Source organism: Bactrocera oleae, chromosome 2 (genome assembly GCF_042242935.1).
Source record: "Bactrocera oleae isolate idBacOlea1 chromosome 2, idBacOlea1, whole genome shotgun sequence".
Taxonomy (NCBI): Eukaryota; Metazoa; Arthropoda; class Insecta; order Diptera; family Tephritidae; genus Bactrocera; species Bactrocera oleae.
The window spans coordinates 45,067,742-45,085,883 of NC_091536.1; the positions used below are offsets into that span (position 1 = coordinate 45,067,742).

The 18,142-nt window shown below is 37.7% G+C and overlaps 1 protein-coding gene across 21 annotated transcripts in view; it reads right to left on the bottom strand.

Annotated features, from left to right (window-relative positions):
- Window positions 1–18,142, bottom strand: part of LOC118681060 (uncharacterized) — a 449,031-nt gene that overhangs the window by 267,094 nt on the left and 163,795 nt on the right. Inside the window, exon 5 of one of the 21 annotated variants that reach the window (XM_070113071.1) lies at window positions 13,894–15,646. The exons of the other annotated variants lie outside the window; for them this stretch is intronic. Coding sequence (XP_069969172.1) covers window positions 15,474–15,646 — 173 coding nt within the window. The 3' untranslated portion in view covers window positions 13,894–15,473. Of the gene's footprint in view, window positions 1–13,893; window positions 15,647–18,142 lie in introns of those variants that run through there. 21 annotated transcript variants of the gene reach the window in all.

Sequence of the window (18,142 nt, forward strand, 5' to 3'; positions counted from 1 at the left end):
CAGACAGGAAATATTCAAAATCGTTTAAATTAGAAATGTCTTTTGTAGTCATATTTAAATTTAAAATGTTTTGAATGTAAAAAAAAATTTCCTTGTGTCTGACCGAACCATCTGTAAAAATATAAATGTCAATAAAACTAGTGACTGGGAGTATTACTAAGCCAATACGTGTCATGTACATGCCAGGAACCTCTCTGTTGAAACTCTAATCTCCAGTAGAAAATTGTGACATAATGCTCTCCAAAACTGCCGGCGTTATCTTTAAAAAGCTTAAGAATTTGTCGATAGCGGTAGTCAAAATATCTCGCACAAGTAACCGCGTGTGACCGAATCAAGCGATATCTATCTTTGGCTGTTAAACTGTTGGCTTCCTCTTCCGAAATATCTTTAGAATCAACAGTTTTAGAGAGGATGACCAAAAGCTCAACCCATTGAGATTCTGCAGCCAATAAAGGGATAAAGAAGGTTGGAAGCCCAAATTGGAGAGTCTAAGTGATTGCATATTTCTTCTCAGCTTTCCAGTGCGCAGGAGAGGATCTAACGCCTTTCAAAACCCTGTAACCATCATCGTGTTTGAACAAAGTTTTCGTTCAATAGATTTTGGGCCCGTAACTCGGTTGCTCATGAGAAGTTTGTTCCGCATAAAAAGATTGAAGCAATCGGGAATCCTCTGCAGATGTAAAAAACGGAATTTCTTCTAGGTCATTAAATTCTGAAATCCAGTTCTCATTAATATGTATATTGTGCTCACGATACAGAGGGGTATTCACTAAGAATTGCAAAGCTTCCATAATCTTTGCGCGGCGTATGGTATCGATCATGTAACCATGATTGTGTTCCAAACGCCTTCTTAAGTGAATTTTTACCACATGAGCCTAATCAAAGGACCTTGGTAGAGATGTCACAATTTTGTTAACAGAAATTGGTATATTAGCAACAGCAACTTTGACTCTCTCAAACTCTGTCCTTAATACCTAACGGACGGATTGTCATAAAAGTATTATGAGACGTTCTTCAATTGGCGTTAAATCTTTCAAATAATCCGGTGTTTCTGGAAAATCTAGAATGTTAGCTAAACTTATTTTTGGAACGTTCTTTTTAACAATTGCATTTTAGCAAGTAGCACAAAAATTGTAATTTCCATCTTCTGAAAGAAATTTTTGCATTAAAAAGAAGGCGGATGCAGCATTCGGTTGACCTTACGCAATAGTTTCGAAATACATATTAATATATAATACATGTTTTTGAAATCTGTTAAATTGCCACTATACTTGTACAAGTGACTTTATTTTCTCTCGTTAATCGGTTTCGTTGGGACAGCCTTTCGCTTTCAATTTGCCTATTGACCGGGTTGTCTCTACGAAGGCGTACTTGACTTGGTCTTAGACGTCTCTGATTCAAAATTTCTTCCCTTATGTCCCTCCTACTTAGCTGTCGACGTTGTGTTTATCTATCACGTTCATCTCTCCTTACATCAGGATTTCTTCTTGCATGTTCTCGTTGCATTTGATCACAAATGCGCTCTAAATTTCTATACTCAGAGTATCTTGCGCGAAGTTCTCTATGATCCCTAGTGTTCCCACTTTGCTCATCATAACGTGCCTTGGGATTTTCTCGACCATATCTATGATCTCGAATATATCTTATTTGCTCTTCAGAGCAAATTTGTAGATCTTGCCGTCTTGTTCTATGTCAAACAGTATTTACAACTTGCTCAACATATCGTACCCCGGGGTCTTCGCGCCGAGATCTGTGACTTCGAGTAAATCTTATTTGCTCTTTAGAGCAAATTTAGGGATCTTGCCGCCTTGTTCTATGTTGAACAGTATTTACAACTTGCTCAACATATCGTACCTCGGTATTTTCTCGGCCAGATCTATGACCTCGAGTATCTCTTATTTACTCTTCAGAGCGAATTTGCGGATCTTGCCGCCTTGTTCTATATTGAACAGTATTTAAATTTTTTTCAAAAGACCGTACCTCGAGATTTTCCCGCTTGGTTCTATGTTGATTTGTATTGATAATTTGTTCGGACAGATGTACATCGGAATCTAGTCTACGATTAGCGTGACTTAGGTGCTCATCTCTTTTACTGTAATTGAGTTCTGCTATGACTCCTTTCTTGTTCGGTGTATAGGTTTTATGGTATACTGGTGCACATATGTATATGTGTTTGCGCGCCACTGTATAAAACACGGTTTTGCTCGCCACTGTATATAACAATAGTTTAAATACTATATAACTAGCACACTGAAATTAGTTTGAATACAGCACTTTGCTGGTCAAGAAATCTAGTGTAACTGAAACTACAAACACAGTGTACTGTAATTCTCTCTGTTTACAGCTCACCTCATGATTTCATATTAAAATGTGTCTCAAAACTGAAATAATACACAATAGCATTTAAACCGGTGGGGTCGCAGTTTATCTATTACCACACAAAAACGATCTTTAGCCCTTTTATACTACTAATATTTATTTCATGCGATTTTTTCTCGAAAGATATTTTTGCTCTATACAAAGTCCAGCACTCTAAGAAACTTTTTTACATTGTTGCCTGGTATATTATGTTATAAGTTCAACATGAAGGCTAAGAAAATATACCTATCCACTGATTATCACCAAATATTAGCAGAAATATGTGTATATAGAAATCTATATCTATCTCAATTAGTTTTAGGTGATGCAAACAACCGTTTGGTGAACAAAACCATACTCTGTTTCAAACATGTTGCGAAAGTATAAAAATGTTGCGAAAGAATTCAACATTCATTATTCCATTATTGGCTAGATGAGTTACGCCTCCCCCCTGCACACACGCCACTGCGCGCCAACACACCACATCAACACGATCCGCAACAAGACATCACACCACGCAGACATCACACCACTCAGACTACCCACACATACACATCACATCACACCACAACTCTACACAACCCAACACTCAAAAGGGACTACCGGAGGACTAGATGGCCTCTTTTTCGTTAACAATTCGAGCGATCGAGACGTCAGGATTTTCCGCCCGTATTTTCTATAAGCCGTATCCGTTTTTATTTTAATTAAATTGGTGCAAATAAGTGCAAAAGGTGAGTGCGCAATCGAAGCAAATATTTATTGGTCCTTCGAGCCATAGTGAGCGGCACTATGGAGTGAACCTATAAAATCGAAAAAAAATAAGAATATATACATACTTGTAATATATGACTTAAGTGAGAAACAAAAAAAGTGCTGTGCAGTGCAGTGGAACAACACATATACATATACAAAAAAAAACACCATAACGAAAAAAAATATTTATATATATATATACAAAAGAAGTGAGTGAAGTGAAGTGAAGTGACACAAACAAACATATATACTTAACATAAAAAAAAAGAAGAAAAACCAACAACATGCGCGAAATAATAAGAAATTATGTACGGGCGCGAATTTCAACAAAAATACATACATAAAAAGACAGAACGGGCGCGAACTAAATAAATAAAAAACCATACCAGCTAGCAACAACAACCACACCAGCTCACTAAAGTCACCCACCGCAGCTAAGCAGCAAAGGACTGGGCAACAGAACGAAAGGCACACGCACAGGCACATATAGAACATTGTCCCCAAAACCCCTTGGCGGAAACCTCAAAGTAAGTCGTATCGATTCCATTTAGTATATGTATATATCCTCTTATTATATGTATGTTGAAATTTTCCAATTTCCAGCAATACCCCTTTCACTTAATTCAGTATAAGCAGGATTGCGTAAAATAAGCAAAGGCAAATCAAAAGCAAAAAAAAAAAACAAAAGCGAAAACGTACAAAATAAATTTTAACATACATATACATATTATATTTAACATATATAAATATATACATACATACTATATTAGGAGAAAACCTCCGTTTAAAGCATTAACATATGTATGAAAACATACTAATAATACATAATTGCTATACATATATATATATATATACATATATCACTAAAAATTTATATACATACATATATACATAAATTTTATTCGAATAACTGCGGTAAATTATTCTACGTTTCGCGGACTTTTCGCACTGCGTACATATATTCCGCACAAATATATTACGTGAAGTCCATACGTATATACATAAATTTTACAAGAATACCTGCGGTATATTCTTTCCTTTTCGCGGTCTTTTCGCACTGCGTACATATATACACGCTCAGGTATACAAACATACATAAGTACTTCGCTTCAAAGTCCACATTGGCAAATATTCCACAATACCCCTTGTTCTTTGTTAAACAAAAACAAGTAGGATTGCATATATACATATAATATTCTAAGTCCTCATTGGCACATATTCGCAATACCCCTTGTTCGTTGACCAACAAAAACAAGCAGGATTGCGCAAATCATATTAAAAATTAATATATTACATACATACATATGTACAAAGTGGATTAATCTCTAAGACGAGCTCTCAATTGCGCATAACGTCAAGTACATATGTATCAGCTGATCCGCTTATAGGTATACCCTATAGGAATTACGGACACATAATACATACAAATAAAAGTAAAAATAAAAAACATTTGCGTTTAATATCAATCAATTAAATAATATTAAAGAAAAACAAGTAAGGAAGGGCTAAGTTCGGTTGTAATTGAACATTTTATACTCTCGCAAAGTCAAATGGTATACTCGTTTGAGATTTCTTTGTGGATTACGTGTCTACCAAGGTTCAAAAAGATATCTCAATTTTTACTCAAGTTAGAGCTTGCACGGACGAACGGACGGACGGACGGACAGTCACCCGGATTTCAACTCGTCTCTTCATCCTGATCATTTATATATATATAACCCTATATCTAACTCGATTAGTTTTAGGTGATACAAACAACCGTTAGGTGAACAAAACTATTATACTCTGTAGCAACAGGCTGCGAGAGTATAAAAAAGCGATAAAACCCGAAATACGCGTAATATATTCATTTCATTAAATAAAAACTCTTATTATCATAAAAGAGTTAGGTACTCATACGAGTTTAAAAACGTTATTAATTTGTTAATTTAAAAACAAAAAAAAAAAACCCTTATATTCTTAAAAGAGGTTACAAATATACATATATTTCTTACATTGAAAATATTTTATTTTATTTCGGCACATCTCTTAAATGAGCTCAGACTCGAAAGATTCTAAAACAAAGAAAGAAGTCCATGTACACCTGCAGAAGCTACACGCTCAAAGCAAGGTTCTACAAAGCAAAAAGGAGGGAAAGACATTACATAAAGTAAATTTATTGCTGAGAGTGACAGTTTAATAAGATACTGCACTCGATTTTCTTCTTCTCCGATTCAGGACAATTCTGAATCGGTATTAGAAATCAAAAAAGGCAATCTTGACAATTTTCGGTCACGTCTCCAAGCTGCATATGACGCAATTGTAGAATCTGACGACTCAGATCTACCAGAAAATTTCAAATCTTCGGCTTACGCAAAATACGAAAACTGCTTAGACCAGTTCGAAGAAACTAAAGCAATGATTTTCGATCAACTTAAGCTAATAAAAGCAATTGCACCTCCTCCACATCAGCGAGTAGAGCGGCCACAAGTACAAAGTCATGAGGCATGTTCAGGCATCCATCTCAAGGTGCCCACATGTGATACAGAAATATTTCATGGTGGTTATGAACAATGGCCGTCCTTCCGGGACATGTTTACAGCCGTTTACATAAACCACCCAATTAACAAATGCGCAAAAATTGTACCACCTCCGATACGAAACAAAAGGTCAAGCAGGCGTCATAGTCAAACAGTTCGCACTAAATGACGATAATTTCCATCTGGCTTGGGAAGCTCTAAAAGCAAGATACGAAAATGAAAGAATATTGGTCGATAAGCAAGTAACGATACTAATGAACTTTCCTAAAATTCAGAAAGAAACAAGTGATGAATTTATTAGACTACAATCCACTGTTTCTAATTATTTGTCGGTTTCATCGACTCAAAATATTCCCCCAGACAGCTGGGACCCTATTCTGGTAAATATATGCACCGCGGCATTACCAGAAAAATCGTTACTTTTGTGGGAGCAATCGCTCTCATCTCGGAAAAAATGCCCAACGTGGCAACAGATAAAAGACTTTTTAATAACCCAATACGAAATCGCAGAAAGGGTAGATAAAAAAATGGTCAGAACGAAAACCGTTCAACACGACCTAAATAGAAGCTTCCACAAACCTCACGCCAAAAGCAACAACAATTAAAACAGAAGCTTCTTCAGAAATCAAACGTTCACATTCGAACAATACAAGCAAACGTCATGCGAACTATGTACAGGGGGGCATAAGCTCAAATCTTGCGAGAGATTCAAAAAGCTGAATATTATCGATCGAAACAATTTTATAAAAACGAAAAGACTTTGTACAAGTTGCCTATCACATGCACATACACTTAAAGAGTGCGAAAGCAAATTTAATTGCGTTTATTGTCATAAACGACATCATTCAATGCTGCATTACAACACATTTTCCAGCTCACCCCCAAACAGCGCAAATATGAAAAGAGCCACGGGTTTAGTTGCAATAACAAATCCCGAAGTGCGAAATCTCGATAATTGCCAAGAAGCACCATGCTGCTCAAAGGCATTAAAAACCCAAACGCTACACAGCGAAAATCAAAGTAGAGTACTACTACCCACAGCAGTCGTCGGAAAACTGTTTAAACTTAGGGCCTTAATAGACCAAGGATCACAACGATCATTCATAGCGTCTAGGGCTCAAAATGGGCTACAACTGCCAACAAAACTAGCCAATTTTGAAATCACGGGAATGGGCGGAAGAGTAGTCCAAAACTCAAATAAAATCTGCCCCATTACCCTAATTTCGCCCCAAGCGGATAAGCACATACAAGCAGAAGCTATAGTCTTACCGCAACTTACAAATATGCTTCCAAGCTATCACATAAAAAGCAAGCATTGGCAAAAGGTTTCACACCTAAAGCTAGCAGATCCCAACTGCAACACTCCCGCTCAAATAGACCTTCTATTAGGCAGCGATCTCATACCACAGATAATACTCGAAGGTATTGAGAAAATTTCAAATACACTTCTGGCACAAAATACTATTTTTGGGTGGATCCTAAGTGGACTAGTTTCGGAACCAGTTACCACCATGACCACTCAGGTTGAGGAAATCTCAAACGAATACCTCAATTCACAATTAAAGAAATTTTGGGAGTTAGAAGAGCTCCCCCCCATATCAATCACAACCCCTGAAGATATGTATTGTGAAGACTTTTACAAAGCCACACCTACTAGATCAGATAATGGTCGGTATGTCGTACGACTACCACTAAAACTACAATTTCCTAACACACTCGCCTCAGGTCACTCTCGCACCTCTGCAATACAGCAGTTTTTAAGTATCGAAAAGAACTTACTTAAAAAAGGTGAGCTTAACCCAGAATACGATGGCGTGTTAGAAGAATACCTCCATTTAGACCAAATGGAGGAAGTAAGCCCATGCGAAAAAATCATAAATGGCAAATATTATATTACTCATTTTACTTGCCTCATCACGCAGTAGTAAAGCCAGACAAAAAAACAACTAAAGTAAGAGTTGTCTTTAATGCATCAAGATCCACTAGCGCGGGGAATTCCCTAAATGATATCCTTTTTACGGGACCCACGCTCCAACCAGATTTAATGCTACTCATTTTAAATTGGCGTATATTCAAATACGTATTTAACGGAGACGTCGAAAAAATTTATAGACAAATAGTCGTACATAAAGACGATCAAGATTTTCAGCGAATTATTTTCCGAAAATCTTCCATATTTAGCCATTCGAACACTGCACGAATTGGCAGAAAATACCAAGTCAAAATTTCCTCTGGCAACCCAGGTGTTAAAAACACAAACGTATGTAGACGATATCCTGTCTGGAAATCACAGTCTTCCACAAGCATACGAGTCACTAGCAGAAGTGACACAAGCCCTCAAAACCGCAGGGTTTCCGTTAAAAAAGATAACGGCGAACCACCCTAATATCTTAAAGGATATACCTAAAGAAAATCTGTTGGACACTAATTTCCTTAAATTCGAAAAGGAAAGTACAACAAAAACTCTGGGGATCCAATGGAACGCGATATCTGACCAGTTTTCATACACTACAGAGTCAATATCAGCATTATCCGCCATAACAAAACGCCAAATTTTATCCTCTGTGGCAAAACTTTTCGACCCCGCAGGATGGCTTTCGCCAATTATGATACAAGCGAAAATCTTGATACAAGAATTATGGATAGACGGAACCGACTGGGACGAACAAGTGAAACCTCTTCGCTTAGGAAAATGGTCCCAGTTCGCAAACAATCTGGAAGACATTTCCCAGATACAAATCGCACGATGGGTAGACTATTTCCCCGAACACAAAGTCGAAATACACGACTTCTGTGATGCCTCGGAGAAGGCATACTCTGCCACTATCTATGTGCGCACAGAAAGCGATACTGCGACCACAAGCCACTTATTAGTAGCAAAAGCAAAGGTGGCTCCTTTAGAAACGCTAAGTCTACCTCGACTTGAGGTCTGTGGCGCGCTACTACTCGCAAAATTAGCTTCCATGGTGCAGACCCATTTAAACATGAAGAAACATAGACTGTATCTCTGGTCCGATTCTGAAATTGTTCTAGCCTGGTTGGAAAAACCACCACATGCATGGAAGACGTACATTGCGAATCGAACGTCTCAAATACTTGACCTAGTGGGATCAGCTACTTGGCTACATGTAGCCAGTGCTGACAATCCTGCTGATCTAGGTACAAGAGGATGCAAACCACTGCATCTTGCCACCACCACCCTCTGGTGGAATGGCCGCCGATGGTTAACAGAATCTCCCGATTCTTGGCCACAATCACCCATGCGCAATATAATAGCCCCAGAAAGTCGAAAAATCGACTCTTTTCACACAGCTGTGGAGGATACTGACATCCTTGAGTGATTTTCATCGTTCTCCCGAGCCCTCAGAGTAATCGCCTATATGTTAAAGTTCATAGAGCGACTAAAAATTAAAGTTAAGGGAGTTCCCTCAGAGTACCCCCAATGCGATACATTGACGCACCTAGAATTGCAAAAGGCAAAGGTCGCTCTAATCGCATCAACTCAAACGCGCTACTTCAGCCGCGATATAACACTATTAAGAGAATCAAAACCCATTGACAAAAGGAGTTCACTCTTAGTTCTTAACCCATTCCTCGACACGAAAGGTCTGCTTCGTGCGAATGGTCGGCTTGCCAACTCAAGCCTCACGTATAATGAACGCCATCCTCTAATCATACCAGAGAAATCTCGACTTGGCACTTTACTCTTCAATTATATCCACTTACTTATGCTCCACGCAGAACATCGCCTAATGCAACATATAGTCCGCCAAGACTTCTATATTCCCCGACTTAAGCCCCAAATAAAAAAATGCATTTTCATGTGCAAGATCTGCACTCTGCATAAGCAGAAGTTGCGAACGCAGATTATGGCAGCACTTCCACCGGAACGCTGTAACTTCGCTCTGCCTTTCACAGTCACAGGTGTCGATTTTGCTGGGCCTTTTCAAATAAAGGCGTCCATGTTAAGGTCGCCCACCATAATGAAAGGCTATGTGGCTGTCTTTGTCTGTTTTACGACAAAAGCAGTGCACCTCGAGCTATGTACAAATCTGACTAAGGAGGCTTTTCTCGCGGCATTTGCTCGGTTCGTCGGACGACGCGGCTTCCCCTCAAAACTAATGAGCGATAACAGCAAAACCTTCATTGAAGCCCAAAGAAAAACAGTTTGTGGATTTTATTAAACAAGTATCACCTGAAATTGTTCAGAAGTATGCTCCCCAAGACATTAATTGACAGTTTATCCCCCAAGCGCTCCTCATATGGGTGGTTTATGGGAATCAGCTGTAAAAAGCTTTCAATCCCACTTCAAAAAAGTAGCTGGAAATTATAAATTCAATTATGAAGAATTAACTACCTTATTAATCCTAATTGAAGCCGTTCTCCATTCACGGCCACTCACAACACTCTCGCAAGATCCCTCCGACTTCACAGCCCTAACTTCAGTGCATTTTCTCAAAGGAGCACCCATTTTGGCCATACCTGAGCCAGGCGTGAGGTCCGCCATCAATGTGCCACGCCCTTGGGCAACTCCAACACCACGAACCGCAGCGGCAATCGTTCCTGCAACCGCTCGGCGTAATCGCCCGCGACCACTACACTACCACACAGCGGCTGCAACACTGCAGCATTTTTCGAAGCATGCAGCCTGAGTGTACGTCGGTTACGCTTCGTCAAGTGTGCAATAGGCAGCACCACACCATGCTACACCGCACCCCAAAGCGGGCCGTCGGGCGACAACTCGCCCCAAGCCGAAGATCGCAGCAGAGCAGCCATCCGGATCGCCCCCGAAGACAGGCAGCTCCACCTCTCTCCAGACCAAGGCGACAGGAGGCACCAACACGGCGTCGGCAGCCCAGGCCAACATACCGCCGCTCCACTGGCCTCAGCAGTGTTGTTGCCACGCTGCAGCAACTACAGCGATTGCTAGGCTAGAACTCGCCTAGGGGGGCCGGAATGGCTACATGAGTTACGCCTGCCCCCTGCACACACGCCACTGCGCGCCAACACACCACATCAACACGATCCACAACAAGACATCACACCACGCAGACATCACACCACTCAGACTACCCACACATACACATCACATCACACCACAACTCTACACAACCCAACACTCAAAAGGGACTACTAGAGGACCAGATGGCCTCTTTTTCGTTAACAATTCGAGCGATCGAGACGTCAGGATTTTCCGCCCGAATTTTCTATAAGCCGTATCCGTTTTATTTAAATTAAATTGGTGCAAATAAGTAAAAAGGTGAGTGCGCAATCGAAACAATTAATTAATTATTATTTGGCATCTTATTAACTTATGTTATTGATCATAGATTTATTTAGTGTCAAAACTATTTTTTTCTCCGAAATGTTAACTTTAATAAAAAGAAGCTATATAACTCAAACATGATATATGTCATATTATATTATATAAACTGAACCAAAGGAGTTAGATTTAAAATGTGGGATATATGAGGTAGCTGTTGTACCAGGGTACAAGGTCTAGACCAATTTCATTCATATGCAGCGATATACCACATTATTTTTAAGAAAAACTGTTAATTTACTTTCATTAAATTAGACAATTTCACCTAAAAGTGGGTGGTGCCACACCTACTGTCAAATTTTGAACGCGGTTCCCAGAGATAAAATTTAATGTCTCTGCCGTGTTTAGTGCTTGATTTATCGCGCTTTTAGTAGTTTTTAACATTATCGTTATATGGGGAGTGGGCGGGGTTGTCACCCGTTTTCATCTATTTTCATACCATGGATAGAGGTGCTAAAAATATTTGTTCTTAGTGAATTTTGTTTATTATAGCTTTAGCGGTTTGAGCGATATACACATTAAACCTATTAGAGGGCGGTACCAAGCCCAATTTTAAAAACATTTATAACTGCATATGCTCCTCTCCCATATGATCTTGTATACTAAATAACAGTATTGTATCTTATTGTGGAGCTTAGTTATGGCAATAATTTTGTTTTTGATTAATGGCGTTTTGTGCTCGTGGCAGTGGTCCGATTACGCCCATCTACAATACCAGCCGTCTTACGGTACCAAGAAACATCTGTTCTAAATTTCATAAAGATATCCCAGCTCGATTAGTTTTGAATGATACAAGCAACGGTTCGGTGAACAAAACTTTTTTACTCTGTATCAACAGGCCGTCCGTCCGTCCGTCTGGGCAAGCTGTAACTTGAGTAAAAATATACACACAGTGTTTGCACCTCTCTCTCTCTTTGTTGCAGTTGACCGCTGCAGGTCTCTGGCCCAAACCTTTTTCTCTCCACAATATACCGTATATTGTAATTTCAGACTTTTCACCTGACTTTAAACCGTTTAGGTTGCTCAAAATGTGTGACATTTCAATTAAATTACGTGAACAATCTTTCTTAAAAATTATGTATCTTAGCGCTGAATATAAATGTAATTGAGTTAGACCTTAGTCCAAACCTCATATCCCGAATGAATTGAATTTAGTTCTTTTGGTTGGTTAAAAATTATGTATCTTAGCGCTGAATATAAATGGAATTGAGTTAGACCTTAGTCCAAACCTCATATCCCGAATGAATTGAATTTAGTTCTTTTGGTTGGCGTTTTCATCATCAACTCAATATATTAAATTTAGCCTCTTGGGTTAAGTTTAAGCCTAACAATAAGTAATAAAATCTTAAATATTCATATTTAAATCTAGACAAGCTCAAGGTTGTAGTTGAGCCTGCTTGGTGAAACGTTGCTCTTAAGAAGGATGGTAGATATTATTTTTTTAAATGAGTTTGATTATAGGAATGCAGCAAGACATTAGCTAATGGATTTGGATGATTACGGAAATTAAGCTCATAGTTCTTTCTGGTGTCCTCTACTTCTTTCTTTACTATATTAATACCAAGATCTTGTGAATTTCGAATATACCATGGTGAACCCGTTATAACTCTAAGTATTTTTGACTGGAACCTCTGTATTATGTCAATATTAGATGCACAGGTCGTACCCCACAGTTGGATACCATACATCCAAATCGGCTTTATCATCGCGTTGTATAGCGGAACTTTGTTGCCAAGGCTAAGTTTAAAATTTTTATTTAAAAGCCAGTTTAAATTTTGTGGCAGTGTCATCCGCAAAAGCCGATGTCAATATGTACAATACTACAGGTTGGAATATCTGCTGTATATAAGATATATAGTGCTGGGCCTAGCACACTCCCCTGAGGTACACCAGCCGTTATCGGACGTTCATCAGAGATGAAATTATTCACTTTAACAGCAAATTTCCTATATTATATATACCTGTACTCGAATCCTTTTTATTTTTGTTAATAATTAATTATTAACTTGGTCTACAGTGTCATATTTAGCATAAAACCCGAACTCGTGCGTTGGAGTTGTATTATTTTCATGGAGGAAAAGAGACATCATTGATAGTAACGGTTTTTCAAATATTTTGGAACGGCCTCCTACCCTGACTTATTGGTCTGTAAAGAGTCGTCTATCATGATGATCTGCGAATTTTTCCATGAATTTAGATAATATCCGAAACTGAATTTTGCGTTAAAAAGTAAGTAGCGCATTACTACAGCAATATTTGGTAGCTCCATTAACACTTTTGGAGTAATTTTATCGTGTCGTAATGACTTTTTTCGATTTATCTCTTTTATAGTATTTTGAATTTCAAAAGTTGAAATCTTAATAAACAAGAGCGACTTGGTAGCAGTATCGTTTTTTAGACAACTAGGCTGAAATACCTTCTTAGGTGGTTTGGAAATCAAATTGTTTTTTCCTCATCACTTCCAGCCCAATTAGCACTCACGTCTGTTATGGCCATGTTGGAGTCTACCGCTGGCTTAATGGGTTTTTGGGTTTTCCAAAAGGAATTTTGCTTGTTGGTTGAATTTGGGTTCAATTTCTTTATATAATTTTCAGTGCTATATTCTTCTGCACACTTTAGCGCTTTTCTTAGTTTACGTACTGCACCCTTCAATTGGAGCTGAGTAAAAAGAGGTCAATTTACTTACCATTTGTCTAGCTCGCCTTTTTCAGTTACAAGCTTTTCTACTTCAACACTTGTGATTCTTCTCTGACCAGGCGGCATGTTAGTTTGATTTGGTGTTACTAAGACAGCTGCTTTAGTTATTATTTAATTAAATTTGCGTATGCTTTGGTCAATATATCTTTCCAAGTTTATTCTGTAATAAATATTAAAGTGGCTACTGATATATTTATTATATTTTAACCAGTTGATTCCTTGGGATATTAAACCAGAGAACGTTAAACAATCAACAAACAAGTTCTTCTAAGTTCTCTGATTAAACCCACTTTTGGTGATACAACCAATGCTTGCTCGTGTAGTTTTATTAGCACAGGAGAATTATCAGAAGATAAGTCAGTACATATATCAGCGGTTATAAGCGATCTATTTATATATTTAATTATAGCAAAATCAATTAATTATGGTATTTTGTTTCGATCTCTTAAGTCACTACTGCGATTTTTATACTCTCGCAACCTATTGCTACAGAGTTTTGTTCACCTAACGGTTGTTTGTATCAATATAATGATCAGGGTGAAGAGATGAGTTGAAATCCTGGTGACTGTCTGTCCGTCCGTCTGTCTGTCTGTACAAGCTGTAACTTGAGTAAAAATTGAGATATCTTTATGAAACTTGGTACCGTAAGACGGTTGATATTGCAGATGGGCGTATTCGGACTACTGCCACGCCTACAAAATACCATTATTCAAAAACAAATAAATTGTCATAACTAAGCTCCATAATAAGATGCAAGACTGGTATTTGATATACAGGATCAAATTAGGGAGAGGCATCTGCAGTTTAAATTGTTTTTAAAAAGTGTGCGTGGTCCCGACCCCTAATAGATTTAATGTGCATATCTCATAAACTGCTAAAGCTATAATAACAAAATTCACTGAAAACAAATTTTTTTAGCACCTCTATCGACAGTGTAAACATTGGTAAAATCGCGTGACAACAACACCCATTCTCCATATACCGGTACTGTTAAAAACTACCAAAAGCGCGATAAATCAAGCACTGGGATGGTATGAGATGACCTTACAGGAACCAACTTCAAAATTAGGCAGTGGGCGTGGCACTGCGTTTAAAGTATGCCACCGTGTGACCAAAAATTGTCTAAATCGAACCAAAACTGTTCAAGCCCCTAGGTACTGAATATATGGACCAATGTGTAAGATATATAATTGAAATTCATATAATAAATTAAATAAATGAAAGTCTCGATAATAGTATATTTTTGTGTCAATTATGGGTTGAATCGGATCAATACTTTATTTAATATAAAATTTTGCCCACAGCTGAAGTAATTCCCCGGGCCTTAATTCTTGCAAGTTGCGAGAGTACAAAATGTTCGGTTACACCCGAACTTAGAACTTCCTTACTTGTTAAACGTACTGTTGTAGCTTGTAACTGGGCTGAAGCATGAGATTCTAAAGCATTATGGCTTAATCGATTCCTATCCAACACTGCTCTTCCACTATGCGCCTTTCCATCTGAGTGATTTGTAGCATACAGTTTAAAACCAGGTATAAGAAAATTACTCTTATATGTTAGATGTGTTGCTGATAATCTAATAATCTCCAATTTGTGCTGGTTAACACCATTCGCATTCCATATGCAAATATTTAGTTCGTTAATTGTTTACTTAAAAAAGTTTGCAGCATTTGGCTTTGCGTTTTAGTTAGATCTTTAATCATATTTTGCATTGTTGACAGTAATACTTTCACCACTACCGCTTGGTTCTTTTCAGTGCAATTTGCTTTTGAACAGCGTTCCCTTTTACCACATTTGCATAACTTCCATGGACTATGTAATGCTTAACATAACCAGGTTTTGAACTCCTTTTTCCTAAATGTACATTTGAAAGTAGGGTGTAAATCACCATATACTACACAAACACGTAGGTTGCTATATGGTTTGGTGTGCCAATACTCTTGTGAGTTAGTGCATTGTATCAGACGACTTCTTTTATGTGGTTCTTCAACGGTAACTGTACGATGTAGAAGATGTTTTTAATTATAGATGAGATGTGTTTTATTTTTCTTAAGCTGGTTAGCATTTATAACCAACCCAATTTTAAACATTGATTGTGGTACTTTACTTATTTTAAAAACATTTTGAACCGTTGTAATGACGTAACCAGGCGGCACTGATTATGGTGATTGTTTTTTTGTTTTGCCCTTTTTTTCACTTATTATACTTTTGTAACATGTTGCTACAGAGTATAATAGTTTTGTTCACCTCACGGTTGTTTCTATTACATAAAACCCATCGAGATAGTTATAGGTTTATATACATATATATAAATCAGCAATACCCAATTCGGATGAAAACTAGCCCTAGCCCCCATGCAACTAATATAAGGATTTTCTAACTCTCAACCTTTACTTCTTGTAGTATATTGGTGATATATGAGATACCTTAACCCTAATATCATCACGATTCCTGGTTGCCGTTTTGCACACCCGCTCAATATATTAGACTCTTTGATTAAGTTTATGTCAGATATACAAGTATCTCATTTGAGGATAATTTTCGCTGATAGTAAGTAAAATATGGTTATAAAACTAATTGAGTCCTATTGACCTATTAACCATTGTTTGAATCACCTAAAACTAATCGAAATAGATATAGGGTTAAATATACCATATGAAAATAATCAGGATGAAGAGACGAGTTGAAATGCGGGTGACTGTCTGTCCATCCATCCTAATGAGACTTGGTACACATGTTCCTTGGAAAAAAAGGGAGAACGAGTTTACAGATAGAAGTAATCGGACCATAGCCACGCGCACAACAAAAACCCAAAAATTCTATAACTACGCCGCAAATAAAGATATAAAACTGTAATGTGATTTATGGCGGTTTTAATAGTTTTAATATAACCGTAATAACCGGACTTAGGTAGAGAGAGTGTTAGTGGAAGTTTGTGTGAAAAATCTATCCTAATTACTAAAAATAATTTAATAGTAAAAGAGTCCTCATAAATTTAAATTTTACAGTCTACATAATCTAAAATTAGTGGAGCTTTTCCTGATAATTCAAGAAAGCCAACAAGGCGTAAAATCTAAGACTTAAAGTGAAAAAGAAAGAAACTTAACACACAAAAGGTTAGGTTTTTTAAGCGGTAAACCACAGCTGAATAATATAGGTAAAACAGATACATGACAGCTGTGGGTAATCCAGAGGTCACAAAAACACCCAGCCGCACGGCGGGAAACTCAAAACAAAACGCCACAGGCATTAAACAAACAACGAAAATCGACATGTACACAATAAACACTAGAAGTACGAGTCAGGCTGGAACTAACAAAAATGATGCTACAGGTATTGAAAAATCGCTCAATGTAATCATGGGAGAACTACAGAAAATAAATGACAACATGGCGAAAAATAAAGAAGAAATTAAAACGGAGTTTAAAAAAGAAATTGATGAGCTGAAGAAAAACATTGAGGACAAAGATAAAAAGTGGGAGGCAGAAAAAAACCTTTTGTGGGAACACATTGACCTGATGGAAGATAAAATTAAAAAATTGACAGAAGGTGTACCGGAAAAACTATCGGAAGACGAAAACAATCAATTAAAGAGAAAATTCAACAGCAGCAGGCAAGAGTTATCGCCGAAATTGAGAAAATGGAGCAGCTAAAGCAAAAACAGCTGAAGATTGAGAAGAAAAACAACATCGTCATTAAAGGTCTAATAGACACAGATGATGATCCGAAGCAAACGACTGTAAGGTTTATAGAAGGAAAGTTTAGAGTGAAAAGATAAAAAGGTGGTGATTGTGAAACTGAAAAAATGGGAAACCAAAGAGGAAATCATGAAGAATAAAAAAGTGCTAGTAAATACGAAGATTTTCATAGAAAACGATCTCACGCGTGAAGAAAGAGAAGTGCAGAGGAGAATAGCTCAAGAAGCGAAGGAAATAAGAAAAAACAATCATACTGTTAAAGTAGGATATAGAAAAATGTGTGTCGACGGAAAATGGCTCTCGTGGCAACAAATAAAAAGTAATATAGAAAAGGGGGATTTTTAATAGACAGGGCCAATAAAACAGGAGCCGATGAGTTCAAAGTGTTTTTTTGGAATGTTGCAGGCTTAGGTAAAAAAATGCGGATTTTTGGAGTTTTCTTAGACAATATGATGTAATCGGTTTAACTGAAACATGGGTAGAAAGTAAGGGATGGGAAAAGAATTAGCTAAAAGACTTCCAAAAGAGTACGAGTGGAAGTGTAAAGCAGCGAAAAGAGAAAAAAAGAAAGGGAGAGCTAGTGGTGGTATAATAACTGGGGTAAGAAAAGACATTGCAGTTGAAGATAATAATTTTGAGTTTGACGGGGGGGTGAAAAATGTTGTCAAAATAGGGGAAGATAAGTGGGTAATATGGGCAGTCTACAATCAAGGTAAAATTAAAAAATTGCTAAAAAAACATATGTGAGGAATCAGGTCACAAAGGTAGCTTATACGCAGGACCCGAAGAAGAGG